Here is a 23,777-nt window from a genome sequence, read left to right on the forward strand (position 1 = left end):
TTAGAGACTAACAAATTTATTAGAGCATAAGCTTTCGTGAGCTACAGCTCACTTCATCGGATGCATTTAATCTAATAAAATTGTAATTCTCTAAGGTGCCACAAGTACTCCTTTTCTTTTTTCTCTGTTGGCCTTGATTACTTGCACAGGCATCAAAATACATCTTCATCTGATTGTGGGATGTATGATTAATGTGAGGATGCCTTTCTTTTACAAGCTGAAGCACAATATGTAAGAGTTTGTTGGATGAAAAACACAGTCCATGCCAGTTACTAACCCTAACTAGTTTGAAGCTTTAATAAGAAAGTTTTAGGACAATATACTGCCACCTCAATCAAGCAGAAAGCATAAGTAAAGCAGATAGCTCAGGGTAGCGTAATGATCAATTACCCAGTTCTGGGGCGCAGATAGGCTGTTTCTGTTATCAGCAGATCCATGCTGGTCCAATCTGGTGTAAGTCCCTGAGCTGCTCCACACCCCCTTTGTTAAACAAACGTCCTGTATACCTTTTCTTGTAACATGCTTCAGGTGCAGATTATTAAAACTACCTCACTATAAATATTCTATTCTAAATATATTTTCATATACACTAATCCAAAATCCTTTTAACTGATGCATTTTTACTTATTCTGCTAAAACTCTAATTGGTACCTCCTTCACTATCTTTTTTTTAAGCTCCTCCTACTTACTCAATCCAGCTGTCTCTTCATTGCCTTCATGTATTTTATTGTTTCTTTTGTTTGTCTTATTCTGTTTTATCTGCTTATTGTGGCCTTGGGATTACTGGTTGGCTAGCTCCTTTCAGTCAGTGTTCATCCTCCCTAGTCTGTTTTACTAGGCAGATCTACATCTGGCTAGAAAATCACACGTTTGTCTGGTTTGCTTTGCCCTGTTATGTACACCAGGGGTGGCTAACCTGAGCCAGAGAAGGAGCCAGAATTTACCAATGTACATTGGCTCTTTGGCACTGTAATACATCAGCAGCCCCACATCAGCTCTCTCCCTCCCCCCCGCATTCCCAGTGCCTCCCGGCAGCCCCGCTGATCAGCACCTCCCTCTCCCTCCCCACACCTTCCAATCAGTTGTTTCGTGACATGCAGGAGGCTCTGGGGGAGGGGGGTGGGAGGAGCGAGGGCATGGCAGGCTCAGGGGAGGGGGCGAAAAGGGATGGAGTGGGGGCAGGGCCTGTGGCAGAGCCAGGGGTTGAGCAGTGAGCACCCCCCAGCACATTGGAAAGTTGGCACCTGTAGCTCCAGCCCCGGAGTCGGTGCCTATATAAGGAGCCACATATTAACTTCTGAAGAGCCGCATGTGGCTCGGGAGCCACAGGATGGCCACCCCGACCTACACAGACCAAGAGTCCAGTGTAGATAGGACACAAACCAACTTTTTGATTTTTTTACAACCTTTGAAAGCTGTGTCAACAAGGCACATTCAGAAAGCAAAAATGTTCCCTTTTAAATTGTCTTATAACACTATTAAATAGATATCTACTTCTCTAATGTTATTTAATATAGTTTTTATAACACAGTTGATTATACCTATCTTTACAAGCTCATTGCATAATGATAATGTTTTGCTGAAATGAAATTTCTTCATTATGAACCTGAGGTTTGTTTCCAATGTGTAAGCCTTGAATTGAAGTTAATATATTCCATAATATATTAGAACATTTAGAACTTCAAATATAACACAGTAAAGTGAGTTTTCATTTAATTTTTAGAACAAAAAAAAAGTAATGTGCTTCAGGCAATTGGATTACACTAGACAGGACAGTTCATTAGAACGTTGAAAGAACTTTGCTTGTTGTGTGGAAGCCTAACAATGCTTTCACATTATATATTTTAGTTTATTTTGGGGCTCCAGTCCCAATAAGTGAAGGACCCTGTATCTCAGGTTGTTTTGCTTTTTTGTTGACCCAGTGCATCAGTGCCATGGTTCAGCATGTCTTCTCCTTGGTAAACCATTAATGTAGAGCAGTGATTTTCAACCTTTTTTCATTTACAGACGCCTAAAAAAATTTTAATGGCGGCGCAAACCTCTTTGTAAATCTTAGACATAGTCCTCAGACCTCCAGGGGTCCATGAGCCACAGGTTGAAAACCACTGATGTAGAGGAAGAAAGGAAGTTGGGTGCCTTTGAAAATGTATCAAATGTAGCAGTCTAATGTCTGATGGACACTCATGAAACTTGTAAAAGACCTTAATTGGCTAAGTGACCCTAAGGAACTTATATGGACCATGTATCAGCAGAGACTCAGAGTAATAGGATGGGCTCCTCTGGTCTGCTTTTATGCCATTTTTGAAGTGATTTGTTTCCAATAATCTACATCAAAGTCCCCAGAACAGCTTGTAGCTTTAACTCTCACAGTATATGGATGCACAAGACCAGTGGGATGGACTGTGATTTCCAAGTTACAGCATTTTCTCAATCTCAGACACGTCTGTTCAGCAGGAATTTTTGTCATCTGATAGGCAGAGATGGTTGGGTGTTCAGATTTTTTTTTTAAGCTGACATTGTCTGAGTTTGTGTCCATGTGATTTAGCTGTTAATTTAAATTTTTGTGTGAGGATGGGTGCTTAATTAATAAATCATTCAATAAACAAAACAATTACGTTCGCGTCTCTTAACTTAATTTTATATTACTTTTTGAATTGCATCACTATCTTTGTATGAAGCCAAAACAGTAAACAGAAGTGAAATATATACACACACACAGTATAAGTACATGTACATACTTTCTAAAATTGCACTAAAGGTCTGATTTTAAAAAGTGGTCTCCATTTTTGCACCTACAAATAATTGTAGATATAAATGCTCCTGTTAAATGTCAGACTACCTGATTCACTCTCACTTAGATGTCTGTAATGGGCACTTTTCTTTGCAGATGCTAAACTGTGTTTGTAAAATTGAAAGTGATTTTAAAAATCTGTCCCTAAAGCCCTGCTCCCACAGAAGTTAATGGGATCTTTGCCATTGACATAATTGAGTCTGTAAGGGTAAAATTTATCCCTGTGCGGGGGCTGGAACAAGGCCTATGTCCTGCTCGAATCATCAAAATAAGACTGAAATGATGCATAGGCCTTGTCCTGGCCCTCCGATCATGGATGAATTCCTTGACTGAGGATTTCAGGGTTGCATTAGCTGCCTTAAACCTGGAGCAATATAAAAGGAAGAAGTACAGTTATTCATTTGATTGTATTCTGCATAAAATGTTTTGATTGTATGATAATATAGCCTTAAACTGCAGTCATTCAAAGTACTGTGTGGGGTCAGGAGAAAAAGAATATGGCTTGCTAAGTGTTCCTCAAAACTGCAGATAAATAAATGAAATAAGTTTGCAAGTGAAACACTTCCTTCAGTTTAGGAGGTTGTGAATATTTTAAGCCACAAAGGACTTAAGTAACCTTACCATATTTTACAAAGTAAGATTGCTGGAAGGAAGCTATCATTCCCTTATAAAGCAGGGAAAAAAGATTGATACTTCATAAAAACATAAATGAAATATGTATATTCTTAAATAGTGTATGTCATCATTTAAAAAAATAACTCAGGATAAAAATACTAATTTAGCCATCAACTCCAACTTGTATCTCAAAGCTAGAAATATTTTCTTTTGGAATCAAATGAATGACAAATATAATAAAGTAATAAAATATTGCATACCAGGCAAAGTATATGCTTTTAATAAAGACAAACGTCCTGAGTGCTAGAATATACTGTAGTATCAGATAAGCATTTCAGTCTATGTAGGCAGTATAGATATAATTAGATTTGAGCTGCAAATAGTCTACATCCCTCATGTGGATTCTCTTTTTAATATAATGTACATATTGTAATGTCAAAAAAATTGATTCTCTCCGTCTTATCACAAGAGACTATCATGAGATTTTTCCTAAGTGATATAGCACTGGGCTATTCTATAAAAATGATATGAATGTGGGAGTGAGAGTATAAATCATATCTCTGCTTGACTGCACTTGGTAATGGTTTATCAGCTCCATACCCTCTCGACTGATTAAGAGCTAATAAAGTGAACACTTCTTTGTGTGAATAGTAATGTTACGATTCCTTTGTACAAAACATTAAACATGCTCATGTCTCATTAATGCCTGTGTACTGAACTGGAAAAATAGCTTTTTGTAAAGAAGAAAATCAGAATCTCTAGCTCAACAGTTCTCAGACTTTTTCATAGGGTGACCCACATATTCATAAAGAGATTAATCGTGTGTCTACCCGCTCCCAGTCAGGATTGCACTAAGTACATTAAGATGGCTCCTATTTCCTGACCCTATTAGAGGTAGGTAGAATGGTTCCTCCTCCTTGTTCCCAGCTTCTCCACTAGGAAGAGCTTGGATACCTGTAGAATCAGCTGGAAAAAAGGAGGAGCCAGCACCGCAGGCTGTGCTACTCCACAGATCACATATTGGGAACTGTGCCCAAGCTACTCTGGCCTTAGGAAAACAGAAGGGACAACTATTTCAAAAGAAAACTTGTTGAAAATATGATTGTTGGTACAACTTTAAGTGAGATATTTTTTCCCTTACAGGATTACATACTGCCATCTTCCTTTCCAAAGTAAATGGCTCTACGTTGGAACAGAGAGGGGAAATACACATATTGTAAATATTGAGTCCTTCATTCTTTCTGGATACGTTATCATGTGGAACAAGGCAATAGAACTGTAAGTGTAGACTTTTCTATCACTTTCACATTGCTGGCAGTTCTTTTCAGATTCTTTGCTGAGATAATTACTTGGTTATAACCAATCACTAGAATTATTTTATAGTCTCCTGTTTTAAGGAACATTTTGGTGCAGTACTGATTGTGATTCATTGTGAGAATTTTTCAAGGAAATTCAGTTTCTAGGTATATTATAGTGATATCATGTAATCGTTTAAAAAGAGATATTTGTTTGGGACCCTGTATCATTAACCGAATAAATATATTTGCTTGAAATATTAAATAAAATACAGACAGTCATGGATTCCACAAACTCAGTGAACATCCTCTGGACCTAACTTTTTCATTGAATATATGGATTGGCAAAATTTGATCACCAGATCCTCTAGCCCAGTGGTTTTCAAAGTATTTTCATTTGCGGATCCCTAAAAAATTTCAGATGGAGGTGTGGGCCCCTTTGGAAATCTTCAGCATAGTCTGCAGACCCCAAGTGGTCTATGGACCACAAGTTGAAAACTATGGAGCCTATTGGACTACACAGCTTGCTGGAGAATTTTTTCCCCCGGTCCAAGTTGTAGGGGAGGTCATAGCCAGAATGTATTGTCCATGACCATGGATGCTATGGCTTCTAAATGCCATCCTCCTCAGAGGTTACCTCAGTTTACCTATGAAGTTTGTGAAATGGAGAGAGGATGTGATGCATTCTTGGCGTGCCCTGGACTGTGTGGTTACTTTATTACCCTCTCTGTCTCCAGTGAGAGAAAGAGCCTTGCTGGTGCTTAACTGGGTGTCATCTCCCTGGCAGCACCAGCCTTTTAGCCACCCAAACAATCTCCTCGGGACAATGTTAGCCCTCACTTTGTAGGTTAACAATTGGTGCACCCCAATCCCCAAACTCCTTTGAAGCATTCCCCTGTGATATCAAGCTCCTATCACTGGCTACTCACAGAAATACCAGGTTTTCTATCCCCAAAGGACAGTGTACACACTAGCTTGTTTGATTCAACTGAGGATCACTTCCTATATAACATCACAGCACATTTATAGTGAAAACAATCAAAATATTATTATCAAAGGTTAAGATTTAAGAGATAGTGAGTAAGAATAAAAATGAAACACGAAAAGTTACATATAAAGCAAAATTATAACATGCTTCCCAGAATCTACCCTAAACAGGTTAAATCCTTGTGTAAAATAGTTTCTCTCATCTCCCAACATCTCCAGCCAACATGGCTGACATCCCTCTTTTATGAATGCTAATGCACTACCTTGGTGAAGAATAAAGAGGGGTCCTTCTGCCTGCTCCATATATACCCCAAAATTCATTATTTTGTCTCCAGAGGTCAGGATGACCACCTGAGGGTTATTCCCTGGTGTGCTGACTTCATGGTGACTTTATTTCCTCATGTTGACTTTGTATGCATTATCTTGTCTTACAATGCTTAATTTAATGTGAACCGACGTAGGCAGGTGAACATACATCCTTTATCTGGTAGAAACCTGTTTGTCAACCCTGCCTTGGAGGCGCGCTACACCGGCCCGTTGCTGCCGCCTTTGCAGCCTGAGAGCAACGGGCTCCAGAAGCTCCCTAGAAGTGGGAGGGGCACACCAGTGCTTGGACCATGGCCCTGCCCCTTTCCCGAGGCCCCGCCTGTTGCTCACTCCTCTCTGCCTCCTTTCCCCCACCATCACTCACCCTTAAGGCAGGGAAAAAGCGAGAGGCAGAAGCTGTAATCTCTAAAGGACTCTTTCTCCATTGGTGGTGGATGCTACAGGTTCTACCTCTCGCTGGCTGGCCCAGCTGTGGGACTCCTCCTCCTGTGTGCTGATGCTGGAGCAGCTTCGCTTTATATCTGCAGGGGTGGCAGAATGGGTGGGGGAGGAGTCAGGGAACTGTGGCCCCATCAATTTTAAAAGTGGAAAGGCTATGCCCCCCCCCGTGAGTGGGTGGAGAGCAGCAAGTGGTGGGTGGGGCTTTGGGGGAAGAGGTGGAGGGGGGCAGGGCTTTGGGGTTGGGCAGAGCACGGGCGGGGCCATGGGAGGAGGTGAGGTGCCGGGGAGCAGGGCCATGATCCAGGTACCGGTGGCCAGTGTTCCCTCTAATTTTTTACATCCATGTGCAGAATTAGTTGTGTTATGTGCACCAATATGGAGGTGATGTGTGACACATCACCTTTATATTGGTGACGTAACAAAATTCATGTGGTGAGGGTGGGACCAAGGGGTTCAGAGTGTGGGAGGGGGCTCAGGGCTGGGGCAGAGTGTTGGGGTGGGAGGGGGATGAGGGCTCTGGCTGGGTGTGTGAGCTCTGGGCTGGAACCAGGGATGAGGGGTTTGGGGTGTAGGCTGCCCCGGGGCTGCGGCGGGGAGAGATGACTCCCCCAGCCCTCTCTCACCGCAGCAGCTCGGGGCCGGGGGAGAGGCAGCTCTCCCTTGGCTGAGGCAGGTCCGCACTGGGGCCAGCAGTGAGAGATGCTTCTCCCCATCGTTGCAGGTCCTCGCTGGGGCTGTTGGGGATGGATGCCTCTCCTCGCCGCAGCCCTGAGCCCCTGCGTGGGGCTTAATGGGCAACTGTGCGGCTATGCAGCCGCGCAGCTTAGAGGGAACTTAGTTGGAGGCCCCCCGCTTCTAGGGCGTTTCCGGCACTCCTGGGCATATCCTCCCCAGACAAAAGACTCAGGTGCTGCCTATGGGATGCGACAGATCTTTCACCTTTCTCATAGATTCATAGACTTTAAGGCCAGAAGGGACCATCATGATCATCTAGTCTGACTAGTTTATAACTGCAAGTGACCCATGCCTCAGGCTGCAGAGAAAGGCAAAAAGTCCCAAGGGTCTCTGCCAATATGATCTGGGGGAAATTCCTTCCTGACCCCATATATGGCGGTTAGTTGGACCACTAGCATCTCAGCAAGACCCACCACCAGCCAGACATCTGAGAGAGAATTCTCTGTAGTAACTCAGAGACCTCCCTATCTAGTGTTCCATCATCAGCTGTTGGAGATATTTGCTGCTAGCAGTGACAAGCGGGCTATATGACGCTGTAGGCAGTCTCATCATACCGGCCCCTCCATAAACGTATCAAGCTCCGTCTTGAAGCCAGTTAGGTTTTTTGCCCTAACTGTTCCCTGTGGAAGGCTGTTCCAGAACTTCACTCTTCTGATGGTTAGAAACCTTTGTCTAATTTCAAGCCTAAATTTGTTGATGACCAGTTTATATCCATTTGTTCTTGTGTCAGCATTGGCGCTTAACTTAACTCTCTCCCACCCTGGTATTTATCCCTCTGATGTATTTATAAAGAGCAATCATTTCTCCCCTCAGCCTTCATTTGGTTAGGCTAAACAAGCCAAGCTCTTTGAGTCTCCTCTTGTAAGGTAGGTTTGTCATTCCTCAGATTATCCTAGTAGCTCTTCTCTGCACCTGTTCCAGTTTGAATTCATCTTTCTGAAACATGGGAGACCAGAATTGTACATGGTATTCCAGATGAGGTCTCACCAGTGCCTTGGATAATGGTAATAATACTTCCCTACTCTACAGGAAATATCTTGCCTTATGCATCCTAGGATTGCATTAGCTTTTGTGATGGCTCTATCACATAGTCATCCTGTGATCAATCAATCAATATGCCCAGGTCTTTCTCCTCCTCCATCACTTCCAACTGTAAGTCCCCAGCCTATAGCAAAAATTTTTGTTGTTAGTTCCTAAGTGCATGACCTTGAAATTTACACTTAAATTTAATTCAATTTCTATTACTCCAGTTTTCAAGATCATCCAGATCTTCTTGTATTATATTTCGGTCCTCCTCTATATTGGCAGTACCTCCCAACTTTGTGTCATCTGCAAATTTTATTAGCACAATCCCATTTTCTGTGCCAAGATCATTAATAAAAATGTTAACTAAGATTGGTCCCAAAACCGAACCCTGAGGAACTCCACTAGCAGTCCCCCTCCACCCTGATAGTTCACGTGTCAGTATGACTCACTGTAGTCTCCCCTTTAACCAGTTCCTTACCCAACTTTCAATTCTCATATTAATTCCCATCTTCTCCAGTTTAACTAATGGTTTCCCATGTGGAAGAGTATAAAATTCCTTCCTAAAATCCAGGTAAATTAGATCTACTGCATAGCCCTTGTCCAAAAAATCAGTTATCTTCTCAAAGAAAGAGATCAGGTTGGTCTGGCATGAAACACCTTTTGAAAAACCATGTTATATTTTATCCCAGTTACCATTTATTCCTATGTCCTTAATTATTTTCCTCTTTCAAAATTTGTCCCAAGACCTTACATGCCATTAAAGTCAAACGAACATGCCTGTAGTTTCCTAGAGCACTTTTTTTCCCTTTCTTAAAAATAAGTACTATATTAGCAATTCTCCAGTCATGGGGTACAACCCCCAAGTTTATAGCTTCATTAAAAATCATTGCTTTCGTGCACAATCAGTCCAATGCATCTCCTCAGGTAGGGCTGTGGGTAAGAAGCCACAGTCTAATCCTTAATTGTACATTCATGCCAATTGGAAAGTCAGATTTTCTGAATAAGGAATGCAGGATTGGTAGTAATGCTAGTGCCTTAGCCTGATTAATATCTTCACATTTCTAAAATGAAATAATATATATAAACAGAAATAAATGCAATATTTCTGGGAACATTAGAAAAATAGGTAAGAGCGATTAGAAACTGTTTTTGAGAAAAATAGCAAAATGCATGTAGCAATTGAAAGATGGAGAAGCCTTCTGAACATTTACTGGAGAGAAAATGAAATAGAAATGTTTTAGACTGAAGGAAGATTGGATAGATAATTTAGCTTCTGTCTTTAAGGGAGAAGAGACAGGTGAATTGTGTTGAATAAGTGAATAAAATAATATATTTAAATAATGGCTTAAAGACCTGCTAAAATGGTAACATCTAGAGTGCAATAGGATCCTGAAATCATCAGGGAAAATAAGTGTTACTTTACTATAACTGAGTGAGATAATTGCATTCCAGATAGCAATGGCTGGGTCAACTTCTCAGCTTATTCTTATGCATTGACTGGGTTTTGTGCATGTGCATGTATTTCAAATCTGGCAGAGTTAACTAATAAAAAAACCCCAGGTATCTTAATACTAGAATTAAAACATTGCTATGGATTATGGACTCATCTGCCCTCAGATTTTTAAATCATTTTGCAACTTTGGAGTTCTTTTAACTCCTCATTGCTAGTGGATGCCCAGACTACCCACATCCATCTGCAACTGGCAGAAAATTGCCTCCCATCCTGTGGAACTCAGACCAGGCCACAGTGATTCTTGCATTTATGATCTCTAAATATTCATTGGGCCAGAGACAGAGAGAAAATGACCCTATAGCCTGATGATTAGAGCCCTCATCTGAGAGGTAGGAGACCAAGGGTCCAGTCCCCCTGCTCCAATGACTCCTTAATTTGAAAACATCCTACAGCTTCAACTGGAGACATTGAGGGCACTCCCCACATCCGAATATCCCATGGCTAAGGTATTCACCTTATCAGGCAGAGGGAGGGCTTCAATCAGGGGATCTCCTGCATCCCACCTTAACCACTGGGCTAAATGTTTTGAGAGAGGTGCTCCTCTTGGCTGTTTTGTGTGGAGATAGGTGGCCTCTGAGCATGTCTACCAGATTGGGCCCCACAGGTGAGATAGGCGGAGGAGCACCAATCTTTCCCCAGTTGGTGGATCACCTTGGGGGCTTAGGCATCTGAGCACCTAGAGCGAGGCAGCAGTGCACATGCTCAGAAGCAGAAGCATAGGTGCACAGGGAACTTTTACTGCAAAAACTCAGGCGATGCCTAAAGGGCTAGGCAGCAACTGAGTGGAGGTTTTGTAAATGGCCAGTGATTCCTAAATCTGGGATTTAAAATGGCAGTTAAGTCCCTAAATCCCATACTGACTCTAGCCGTATATGGTTAATATTTATTTTAATTATGTTTAATGGTGAAAATGCACTAAAAGCATAAGTAACGGTTGCATAAGATAAATATAATATCACAGAGAACAATAATGACAAGTCATTCAATGTTATATGGAAATATATATGGCACAGGATCCATTTAAGGCATAGAGTGAGTCCATGGTGCACACAGGGAATGCTGAAAGGTTAGATTTAAAGAGTTTTCTTATTTTTGGTGTCTTCATCATTTTTAGAGAAATCTTCCTAAAATATAGTCTAAGTAATACATTTAATCATTTTGCTTAAAAATGTTTGCTTATGCAGATTATGTGTTGCTTAATTCACAGAGATGGTTGTAACAATTTATAAGATGGCCTCTATTGTGGTGGGGAGAGGGGGAATATGATACCTTCCAAGTAAAAATACATCGAACCTAATTTTCGTCACACTTACACAGGTTTTTCAGAGATGTAACTGGTGACTTCAGTTGAGATACTTTTGCCTTATAAAGAAAAGGAGTACTTGTGGCACCTTAGAGACTAACAAATTTATTAGAGCATAAGCTTTCGTGAGCTACAGCTCACTTCATCGGATGCTGTAGCTCACGAAAGCTTATGCTCTAATAAATTTGTTAGTCTCTAAGGTGCCACAAGTACTCCTTTTCTTTTTGCGAATACAGACTAACACGGCTGCTACTATGAAACCTGTCATTTTGCCTTATAGTTATATAAGTAAGAGGAGAATCAAGCCCCTAGGCTCCATAGTCCAAGAAGGCAGTAAGAATATCTGTTCCCATCACCTCTGAAAACCATCCCTATTCAGGGAAAAATATCTAATAGCAACCCTGAAAAAACCCTCAAGTGCTTAAAATAATTTTAGAAAGTAAAATAGATAATTGGATTTTGAAGAAGAGCCTTTCTCGCTGCATGACAAAGATAGCAATATGGCAAGTGGAGAAAGCGGAAATAGATAAGGCCCTCCCTACAGCCAATGCAAGCAGATACCAATGCATTATTACCTGATATAAAAGATCTGCAAATTGATATTCATACTATATTAACATGGATTGAAGAAGAGATTGCTGCTATAGGGGGAAGAGTTGCTTGTTATGGAAAAATGGGTTGGTAAGACTCAGTTACATATTTGCCAGACTAAAATAATAAAGCTGGAGCAAAATGAAAGTGGTTTGCCAAATAAAATGGATAGTAATAACAGAGAGAGGCTAACATCTTGTCTACCCAGGGACATCCAGGAAATTTGATCCAAATTAACTACAGGTGTGATTTTGAAGTGGATTAGTTAAATCACATTAAATCCCTGTGTGGATGATGCTGTTCAGAATTAAAGTGGCCTTAATTAAGCTTAGTTTAAAGTCACTTTGGAAGTGAATAAAAATACACCAAATTAAGGTCACTTTAATTCTGAATGAGGGTGTTCACTCATCGTGTAATTAGACATAATATAGTATGAAAGCATCACTCGTATAACAGTTTAGATCCATTTATATGTGTGCAGAATGTATGCTTTCATATGCAAAAAATAGGGTTTTTTTAATGGCTGTTATGCACATGTATCTAAATTGTTCCTGGGCTTCAAACTTACCATGTGTTAGAAAGGATAACCAGAATTTATAGTACAATACATGATTCTACATAAGGGGTAAGGTCTTTTGTTGTTGTTTGTGTGCAAATATCCTCCTCCATGGCAATTTTCCAAACAGTTCTGGGTTGCCTTGTCTCTAACATACCTAACATCTAACATAAATCTCCTTTTTTTATTGAAAGAATTAACATTGCTTTGAATTGATTTTGTTTTGCAGATCCACAAAGACTCACCCTGGCCCAGTTGTACACCTAAGTGATAGCCCAAGAGATGAGGGAAAAGTGAGTACAGTAACTAATGATGTAAAATATTTTAATTATGTAAATATTTTAACATTTTATAGCTCTCCCTGACCTTAGCAGTTTTTCCTTTTCACTCATTCACTACTTAATTACTTGCCTCCATTGTAAGATCCTCAGTTCACTCTAAAATATTGCCTGGGAAAACTTTTGGAAAATAGTGTAATTCCCTTTCTGCTGTACTGAGAAGAATATTATGTATAAACAATATGCTATATTTTGAAGTCCTCATTCAAGCAAAGCTACTGTTGACTGAATGGTTTCCTGAGTGAAAATTAGTACAAACTGTGTAAGGACTTCAGAATTTTGCCGAGTATGTATTACATGGGCACATTTATGAATTCTTATCTTTGACAAGAATATTGATGGCAATATTTCATAATTGGAGCTTGCTGCTATTTGTGAACAGAGATGAAGACAGCAAAGAGCTGTCAATCATGAAAGCCAAGTACCCCACAAGCCCAGCTCCTGACTCCAGTTCCTCAGACAGGCAGGCAGTTTCAGAGCTTATGCTACTGTGGCCAATTCCCCCCTCTGCCACTACCTTTCTCCAGTTCTAATGGCTCTGCATCATGCTCTAGGCCCTTCTCCATCCCATTAGAAGCTTTTGGTTCTAGATCTGTCCCTACTGGCTCCCTTTTCTCCATTCACTCTCCTGACCTTCGTGCTTTAGACAGAGGTTTACCCTCCATAAAAAAAAAATGAAATTTTTCCAAAAGAAAAATTTCCCCAGTCTGGACCTTTTGAATCTTTGTTCTTCTCCTCTTAGCAGGATGATACATAAGATCAAAGCCACTGCGGGGGGGAGACATACTTTAGTGTAGCCTTCCCTTTTTTGCCCCTGAAATTTGTCCCATGAAGAGGGTGAGTTATCCAAACCAGAATCTGTTAAATCTGACTGGGACAGGAGATATTTTTTCAAGTAGAATTTGAGGCCACTACTCTGTTAAAGTAGCTTGCTGTTGGCCTCCAGGCTGAGCCAGCCGAGCCAATTAGAAATTACCTCCCCAGAGACCTCCAGAAGGAACTGATGATTCTTCCTGATGAGGTAGTAGGACTAACCTCAACAAGTAGAAGTTTCCCAGGAATCAGAAAAGACTTAATAGAGATGTCATAAAATGTTATTAAAAGCAAGATTTTAAAAAATGTGTATCTAAGCTTAGGCTTCTACCAGCAAGTCTACATTCACTACCTCAATAAGTGGTATTACTTTTGTAAGTGTTGAGTACCCAGATCTGCTGTCTTTAGAGCTGCATTCTGCACGGGAACAACATGAAATAGGAGTATTGGCCCAGGATATGGTTGATTGTGGTTTTTTTTGGTTTGTGAGCTATTTGTAATGGTAGTAAGCCAGAAACCTCCCTGTAACATGGCAAAAGCAGTTTAAGGGGAAACTCTCCTAATCTAAGGCCAGACAGTGGAGCAGATCTACTGGAGTGAGGGAGCTCTCATGGGGATTTCACCTCAGATCCCAATCAAACCTGTGACAGATTCCCAGGACTTGGACCATAGTCGCCTGGGCCAGAGGACAGGTATCTGGCTAAGCATATCAGGGACAGATGGGTACAGGAGATACTCTGCTGAGGTCACTCCATACTAACACTTCATCCAAATCAAATATAAGAAAATTTGGTTTTGTAGTTAAGGTCCTGGACTGTAAATCAGGAGATCTGAGTTCAATCCCAGCTGCCTCACAGACATTTAACCTTTTTGTGTTTTCGTTCCCCATTTGTAAAATGGGAATGATCATATTTCCTTTTCTCCTACCCTTTGTCTTGTCTATTCACATTAAAAGCTCTTCAGACCAGGGATATTTTATTATTATGTGCATATGTAACACCTAACACAATAGAACCTGATATCAGTTAGCTACTGGAATACAACAATAATAATTGTTATAATTAATAAAATAACAGCAAACTCCACAGGCCCTCTAAGAACAACAACATGAGCAGTGTTCTCCAACAGATAGGAATCAGAAAGCCAGTACTTTCGTGGAGATTCGTACGAGTATGTACTCTCTTATAGGCGTTGGAGGTCACAATAAGAACTGGGGACTTTGAGTTATACAAGCCCTTCAGATCATTAAACAAGCACCAGGAAGACAAATTTAAGATGGAAACTCTGGCATCCACATTAGCATCTCTTTCCACCAGGGATTGCCTTACACTGACAGATCTAGTGGGTGTTTTTATTCTCCACATCCCTTTTTGTCCCTGCCTCCATTGTTATGGATGTTAGCTTAATTTGTGTTACCAAAATGAATAGTACTAGGACAAAATTCTTCCTTTTGGTCTCTAACCTTCTTTCTAAATGTTCATGGAAATCCTGGTGCTGACTGTATCTCCTTTTTCATGTTTGGACATCTTGTGTGCAAGAGTCCAGCAAGTTGCCCAGATGGTCATTATGAAGTTCCAAAACCATGAGTTTGATCAACGTGAATGAGAAGAGCCTGGTCCCAAACCAGTGGTCAGGGCAGGAAAAAACTCGGAGTGTAATAAATCTGCTAGAGTTAAGAACAATCAGATTAGCTCTCATGGAATTTCAGCCTGTATTGTCAGGCCACTAAATACTAGTCACATCAAATATAAGCTACAATGCCTTATCTGAACAGATGTTCCTACTTCAACAGGAAAGAAGTGCTCTTTTTTTCAGTGGACTTGGCATGACTTTCCTCCTGTTATTGCAATGCACTAGCATGGACAAAGCATACATCAGCAATACACCAGGAGGAGTGGAGTGTCACTGAGAAGATGTTTTAATCTTGTAGTGGACAGAACTATTAGCTGGAACTTGACATCCTGGAGCTAGAAAGAAGTCAAAAGTGCAAAATTGCTTCATCAGATAAAGGAATTCACAGATGAAGTAGGACCAGCTACTCAACGTCTTCCTTCCCCTTCATCATCCTGAGGAAATCTGTGCAAAACATCAGTGAGAAGAAATAGCAATAATACCATGTCACAACCGGGACGTGGGAGGTCTGACCTAGTGGTCTGAGCAGGAGTCAGGAGTCAGGACCCAGGACAGGTCAGATACCAGGAGATCAGAGTCTGAGATATGCCCAAGGGCAAACGGAGAATCAGATATCAGGAGGCAGGCAGGGTGAGGTTACCAGGAGATCAGAGTCGGACAGTAGGAGCAAGTAGTGAAAAGGATGCAGTCCTAAGCAGGAGAAACCCCATTGCATGGACAATTTCCTGTTCCTGTGCTTTATTTAAATAGAAGCAGGGAACTAGTCAAGACCCCAGAGTTCCAACAGTCAGATCCCTATAGTGGAGTCCTATCAGAGCTGAGCTTCTAGTTCTGGGTCATAGGATGGCAGGTGTGAATTAATTGGCTCCTAAGAGCTCTGTGAGGCAAAGCTTGATTTGGGAAGTGATTAAAGTCCAAGATCTTCCTGGTAGCATTCTCTGAAATGCTTCAGTTCTTCTCTGAGTGCTTGCTCGTGTCCATTCCATGTTAGGTGTGTGCGTGCCACTTGCCCAATTGCCAGAGATTTTTCACTTTGTCTTTAGAATATCATGGGGGTAGTGAAGATAACATCCCATTAACTGAGCTGGAGGAAAGAATAAAAAACGTCCTTATCCTCAGGATACAGTTGGACATTAAAATCTCCCAAAAGAGCAAAGATTTCTGTTAGAAATAGTCTCAATTAACAGGTTAATAAAAGATTCAGGCTCTGCCCATAAAGATTCATTGTAGAAAGTAAAGCGCAAAGTGGGAAACTGAACATTAATGGTAATAGAATAGATTTATCTGGGAAAATAATACTATAGGCCTACAAATAGGATTACCAGGTGTTAACATTCAAGTTATAACACTTAACTTAGTAGACGCAAGAAGGGCCAGTCTTTCTCTCTTTGCATGTGCAACACCCCCTTTTAAAAAGGATTGAAAGTTCTGTAGATATAAGGACTCATCCTTTGAAAGTCAAGTTTCTTGGATGAAAACTAAATCAAACAGATACATTATTCCCAACATCCAAATCCTAGGATTTACTTTTAAGGCTATCAGTATTACATTAAATACTTTTGATAGAAGTTTTACTATCAGGCCCATCTAGTCAATCCACCTCCCTTTCTAGGGCTTCAATAGAAAAATTGCCATGAAAAACTGCACCATTAGCTTTGTGATTAGACCTAATTCTCCCAGGATAGTGATCTTCGACCCTCTGGATGGTTCATAGATCTTGAACAACAGGGTCTGAGGCCAGCCGTTTGGTAAAAAATGGGATATAGCCCAACTGGTTTTGCTTGGGTGACCCAATCCATTTATTTTGTTGTTAAAAGGAACAGAAATGTTTTCTAGACTGTATCCTTTTAATCTTTTCTATCAGATGGCCTCTAGCTAAGAAGAGCTCTCAAAATCTGGATTTTCTTAACTGCCCACAAGTCTTTCAACTCTACCTCTCCTCTTTCTTGAGAATCAAAATTAGAGACCCTTGTTACCTTTAAAATCTGGTTTCTGGGTAGAGAATAAAATGCTGCTTGTTCCAGTAACACACACAGATGGTGTTGTGAACAGACCTTGACTCAGTCTTCTTCCTAGAGATATTTTTAAAAACCAGGACCACAAACCAAAAGTACTTAGAATTTCTTAGTTTTAGATCAGGGGTACTTTAAATTAAACCAGATTGAGAGGATGAAGCAATGTGTGGAGACTCATGCGGCTGCTTACTAACTTCAGAGATACAGAAGGAAGAGAACTGTCATTGCAATTGGGGATGTACCAGGCTCAGTATTGATGGACATAGGTCCAACACCAGCATTATCTAGGTGTTCTGGAACAGAGAGGGTGCCAAATATCCTGCTTGGGTTAGTAGATACTAATGAGGGCACTTTGGGGAAATAGTTCTCTTAGAATTGTTGGACTCTTGCCAAACATGCGATAATCATTGCATTCCCAGCATAACCTTGAAATCAAATAAAGATTCTTTTATTTCTGAAATATCTTTAAACAATATATCTCTTAATTTGCCTATAGACAGACAGTTGTCACAGAGGAGAACAGGCTCTGCTAAATTCCTGGTGAAGAAGCAGTATTTTCTCCATGTAGCGATAATGGAGAATGAACATTCTCAGGGTATACATGAAAGGAAGATCCAAGTGTCTATTAGACACTTTATAATGAGAGACTTATCCAGTCTGTGACTCACAGGAGGCATTACCTGGTCCTTGCTTAAAGTTATGAATTGGATAATGAACCAGAATGCTCAAATAAATTTGTTAGTCTCTAAGGTGCCACAAGTACTCCTTTTCAGTTTTAGCTGAGATTATTATAATATGACAACAAGCTAAAAGGCGTACTCATACAGCCTCTGTTGGACTCATCCTTTTCCACGTTTAGTCAAACCAAAACTACAGACTTCATAACCCCTTGTATCCATGGCAAGGGAGGTCCTGCAGAGGCCCAGACATTACTTCCCATTAAAATTTTGACTGTATCCTGTATACCAGCTCCCACTCTATTATTTTTGGCAGAGGTAGTTAAGGGGGTTATAGAGGTCACTTTACCTGATGGACCCTCTGCTTCACCAATTTTATCATTAGTTACTTGTCCTACCTATACAGGGGGATGTCTGTAAGCAAGGACTGGCCTGTCTCCCAAGATCTGTGAGAGTGATGGGTCGTCCTTCAGGATAGGTTGTAGATCCTTGATGATGTGTTGGAGAGGTTTTAGTTGGGGGCTGAAGGTGATGGCTAGTGGCGTTCTGTTATTTACTTTGTTGTGGCTCTTCTTCAGAAAAAAAACCTTCAAAAACAGACTCCAATGAGAGACTGCTGAATTGGAATTAATTTGCAAACTGGATACAATTAACTTAGGCTTGAATAGAGACTGGGAGTGGATGAGTCATTACACAAAGTAAAACTATTTCCACATGTTATTTCCCCTCCCTCCAACCCCCACTGTTCCTCAGACGTTCTTGTCAACTGCGGGAAATGGCTCACCTTGATTATCACCACAAAAGGTTTTCTCTCCCCCTCCCCCCTCCTGCTGGTAATAGCTCATCTTAAGTGATCGCTCTCCTTAGTGTGTATGATAAAAGCCATTATTTCATGTTCTCTGTGTATATAAATCTCCCCACTGTATTTTCCACTGAATGCATCTGATGAAGTGAGCTGTAGCTCACGAAAGCTTATGCTTAAATAAATTTGTTAGTCTCTAAGGTGCCACAAGTACTCCTTTTCTTTTTGCGAATACAGACTAACACGGCTGCTACTCTGAAATCAGCTAAAACTGGGTCTGCTTGGCCCCTCTTTGTCCATGTCCTTTAGTTAGAGTCTCACAAAATCCACACAAGCACATATACACTACCTGCTCTCTGCTACTGAAACTGCTTCCTGAGTGATTCCTCCTTCTGTGACTGTGTGGACTCTTCACCACTCTCTTGGCATTAAATTGGCTTCTGCCTCCACAGGAGCAGCCCAGAGCCCACATACCGTGAATACACCAAAATTTCCCAAACCAAAAGGGATGGAGAGAAAGAGAGATTATCAGAACTGACTAACAGATTATCAACAGCGGAAGGAAAACTCAAACATACACACAGTTCAAGCACAACTGATGTCTTGACCACTTTGCCTTTTGGCTCATGGCAAGAAAGTCCCAAGCCCCTGCAACCAGAGGCGCCGACTTTCTACTGTGCGAGGGGGTGCTCAACGCCCCCCACCCCGTCCTGCCTCTTCCCGCCCCATTCCGCCCCCCAAGTGCACCTGACCCTTGCTCTTCTGCCTTCCCCCAGCACCTCCTGCACACTGCTGAACAACTGATCCATGGTGGGCAGGAGGCACTGGGAGGGAGCGGGAGGTGCTGATCATGGGGGCTGCCGGTGGGTGCTCAGCACCCACCATTTTTTCCCATGGGCGCTTCAGCCGCAGAGCACCCATGGAATCAGCGCCTATGTCTGCAACTTCCCTTACCAACTTTGCTTTGGTAAATCTGAGGGCCCTGCTTGCACAGGCCCCACCAGCCATTAATAGCTAATATTCAGCTGGAATGACTACCACTCTCACCTCCAGTTAAATCATCCAGCATGTTGAAGTGGGGATGGACTCCTACTCCAGCAGCACCTCTCAGGGGCTCCTCTGCTCACTTCCACTTGATTCCACTTGCTATTGGTGTTGCAGCCACCACTTCCATCCTAACAGGTGCCCTCTGTACCAGCCTGATCTTGCTACCTCACTCACTACATATTCCTGCACCAAATCTTCTAAACTACTGATGTTGCTGCTTTTTCCCAGTGCTCCCAACATTCTGGTCGTATAGACTCCATCTCAACCCCTCACTACCCATTTAAGCTGTGGCTATGGACCAAGTCAGCCACGAGCCACTGCTCCAGAGTTGCTAGTCAATGCTGCCAGTTTCAGAGAGACAGTGTGTCCACTATCCAGTTTACGTGCTTTCTGAACAATGTCTCCTCTCATTTGCTGTGGTGCAGAGTCCTGAATGGATCTGATTAGAGCAAGAATAACAGATATTCTAGAATTCCACTAGCACAGCTTGGATTTTAGCCTCAATTCTTAAAGTTGGAGATATTAGCCCAAAATGTATATACCAGCTTGTATTATCCAGCCTCATATAGTGAGTTTTTTCATGGCTATAAAAAGAATTTGACTAAGAGGATTGAGGGAATTCTCACCTGGAATATTAATAGAATACTGTGTTCCAGGCATTAATGGGTGAAATACTTGATGCTAAACACAATGTCCCTCTATTTTTTAATCCAATAAAGCTGCATTTTTATCAAATATTTAAACAAGAATAATTTCAAACGGCCAACAAGATTTCACAAGCCTTAGGACATAGTTCTATCATTCTTCTGCCCAAATCCTTAATAAAGAACATTCTTCTTCCTATTTGTTATCTAGAATACACATGGTCATGAAAAGAAAGCAGCTGCAGTCACTATCACCGGATGGATAAACAATGCATAATGGAGGTTTACAAGTCCAGAAGTCTGATTCCTCTCCAGAATCTGCAAGCCCACTCTTCCATGTCCATTGCAGATTCTGAGCTGAAAAAGATTCATCTATACCAGAAGGAAACTGCAGGGTATCTAAGTAGGCCAATCTTCACATCTTCCCCAAAAACTGAAAACTTCATATCACAGTCTTAGCAAATATGTCATTTGAATGAATGTATGCTGTAAAAGAGCAATAATTTAATCCTTCTCTTCAGCAGGGGCCAGGAAATGGATCATTTTAATTATTCTTTTTCTCCTATTCCATTATCTTACTTCTCTGTCCTCATTCTTTAGGGAGTGCATCACTGCTGGTTATTTCTCAGTTGTGGAGGATTACCAGACATACCAGTTTAGAAGAGAGAAAACAATTGGCTTACATGCTAACTGATTTTCTACTAGATTTGTCTGTCTGACTCTTCTTATGAAATGTATTTAGAGAGAGAGGATACAGAAATGAGGGGAATATCAATAAATGAATAAGACTTTAATTTGATGACTGTTTAGTTTGGCCTTGGTTGTTTTCAGTAACTCAGTTATGCTATGGAAAGTTTTGTCTGCAGCCATAGTGGAGGGTTGCCAGACATATTATAGTATAGAAAAAAAATTAGCAGGCAAGCCATGATTTTTTTCACACTAGAAGCTAAAGTGTCAGCCATCTAATATACTAAATATTTAAAAGAAGATTAGTATGGCTAAAGTAAAATAGGCACAATTTAGATGTAATACATAATTTTCTATGATTGTTATCAATCCAAGTTCTATGGGAATTATATATCCTTCATTCTTCTTTGAGAGGTGTTGCACAGGGCCATTCCATTTCAGGTGTGTGCACACCCAGTGCATCAAAGCTGGAGATTTTTTTCCTGTAGCAATGCCCATCAGAGCGTTCATGTGCCCTCCGCAAACTCGTGCTGCCAGCCGAAGGTATAAAGGCTGAAGCTGCCCCAATCCCTCTCAGTTCTTTCTCACCACCTGTGATCAGTAGTCGGAATGTGAGCTTGTCATACTCCTTTCCCTTTCTCTTAAAAGAGATTTTTTCCCTATATATAGTTAGGTTAGTTTAATGTAACTATTATTTTAGACAAATTTTTGCTAGGTTTTTGTTTTGTTTGGAGCTTTTCAAGCTCATGCCTAAGTCTTGAGGGTGTAAGCGCTGTTCTGGCTGTAACAAGTCTATTCCAGTCTACAATCCTTACTCGCATTGTCTAAAGTGTTCAGGAGAAGGATACCTTAGGCATAGGTGCTCTATCTGCAGGGGGCTTAAGACCAGAACGAAGTCTAGGAAGGTAGGGCTCCATATAGCAGCTGCTCTGCACTCCAGTTGGAACCCAGCCACTCCACATACAAGGGTTCAGACTCTACTCTGCTGAGGAGTGCAGTGCCAAACTTGGCCATATCCCCTCATCAGAGGGAGCCAGAGAGAAGACACCATTTTCTTTCTTCCCTACCACACAAATGGCAGAAGAAATCAGATGCTTTGCACTCTTCTAGCCAGAAGAAGTTCTCTTCATGTTGGAGGCCTTGCCCTCCTGGAGAGTCTCATGGAAGAAAGGTTAGAGCACTGCACTAGCTAGGCAGTCCTGGGTACAGCATACTTCAACTAGCAATGTAGAGACCTTGACTCTGGCACTAACTTCAGTACTGTCAAGATCAACTCCATTGCTGGGACCTTCTACCACATCGACTTCATCTTTGTGCACACTTCAGTGAATCCCACCTTCTTGGTATTGACAGTCTCTGAGGCATATGTGGTGGTCAGGGATCTCCTTTCCTTCTCAGTTCCAGACTCACCTTTGCTGCAAGACATCGAGGTTCCAGCCTTCCTGTGATGCAGGCTTCAGTACCTGTATCATCCTTGGCACCAACACACTCAGCACCATTGGTTTTCAGTAATAACTGTAGCCAAAAACTCTACTGTTCAGCTGGGCAGATGAACAGTACCATCATCAGGAAAGCTGCTGATGCTTCCCCACACAACCTACTTCTCGTCGATCCAGGTTCCAGCCTTCTACTACACCACCAGGTACTACACTGCCTTGGCCCTCAGACTGTACTTCTCCTTTTTGGAGTTGGAAGTGGGATCTTACACACTGAGATCCCATTACAGAAGGCCTGAGGTTTCCCTTCATTCATTCTTGTGTAGATTGAGCTCACAGCACTGGCAATCTCTCAGGAGCCAGTCCAGTGACAGAATGCCTTGGGGTTCAGTCCTTGTTCCATATCCAGCAATTGTTTTTTTGGACTCCATAGGGTATCCCTCCAGACTCTAGATCCTCATCTCCTAGACCCTCCCTACAATTAAGTCTCAATCAAGGCACCAGAGTCCACCTGGTACTGATCCTGGTACCGATCCAGGTACCAAGCAAGCAGTGGAACTTACACCTCTAATATGTGGCCTATCTGGGAGGGAGGTTCTGCAGCATCAAAACAGATGGATACTATGCTGCCACCACTGAATAAACACTTCTTCATATTCTCCTGTTTCTGAATCATCCTTCCTGGTTCCTGATGAATATAAGACATAACAAGAGCTTATGAAAAGGTCCCGAGCTCCCCAAGTAGACAGATGGAACTGGTCTAATTGAATCCACCAAATGCATCCAATGAAGTAAGCTGTAGCTCACAAAAGCTTATGCTCAAATAAATTTGTTAGTCTCTAAGGTGCCACAAGTACTCCTTTTCTTTTTATGTACTGCAGGACCTGCTAGAGTCGTTTTAACTCATTAATGAAGCCGTCTTAGATGACCAGAATCCTTTGGCAAACTCCTTCCTCTCTGCCACCCACTGCCAAAAGAATGGAGAAGAGATACCAAGTTCTTTCCCAGGGTTATGAGTATTTTTATTCACACTCAACCCCAGGAACGATGGTAGTGTGATGACTGTAAATGAGAAGGGAAGACAAGGCCAGTCTACATCTACTTCTAAAAATAGAGATGCAAGGACACCAGATTTATTTGGGGAAAGGTTTATTCATCCTCAGGTTTGCATTTCAGAACTGCAAACTGTCAAGCTCTTTTTACTTGCTAAACTTTTTCAAATTGGGACACAATGTCAAAGTTTATGGACAAGTTACTAGATAATGCCAAGAAGGAGTAGCAGGCACTTGTGAATGATGGCTGCTGGTAGCAGGATCATCCCTGCATTGGATGGGGCAGATTTGGCAGCAGAAGTGATGGCAACAGTGACCATCCATTGCTAAAAGGAAGAAAACGTAAATTGCAGGAGTTAAACTGGTGACTATTAATCATCATCCACTGCAGATAACTGAAGAAATACAGCTCCCACTGAACTTGGGGACTCTGCATACTAAATGAACTTTTGTT

The 23,777-nt window shown here is 41.5% G+C and overlaps 1 protein-coding gene across 8 annotated transcripts in view; it reads left to right on the top strand.

The window, feature by feature from the left end:
* Positions 1 to 23,777, top strand: part of STXBP5L (syntaxin binding protein 5L) — a 451,068-nt gene that overhangs the window by 266,123 nt on the left and 161,168 nt on the right. For all 8 annotated transcript variants that reach the window (XM_043512693.1, XM_043512690.1, XM_038378599.2 and 5 more), the window contains exons 5-6: positions 4,550 to 4,684; positions 12,410 to 12,473. In XM_043512693.1, the coding sequence (XP_043368628.1) occupies positions 4,550 to 4,684; positions 12,410 to 12,473 (199 nt within the window). The remainder of the gene's footprint in view (positions 1 to 4,549; positions 4,685 to 12,409; positions 12,474 to 23,777) is intronic.

Source organism: Dermochelys coriacea, chromosome 1 (assembly GCF_009764565.3).
Source record: "Dermochelys coriacea isolate rDerCor1 chromosome 1, rDerCor1.pri.v4, whole genome shotgun sequence".
Lineage (NCBI taxonomy): Eukaryota > Metazoa > Chordata > Testudines > Dermochelyidae > Dermochelys > Dermochelys coriacea.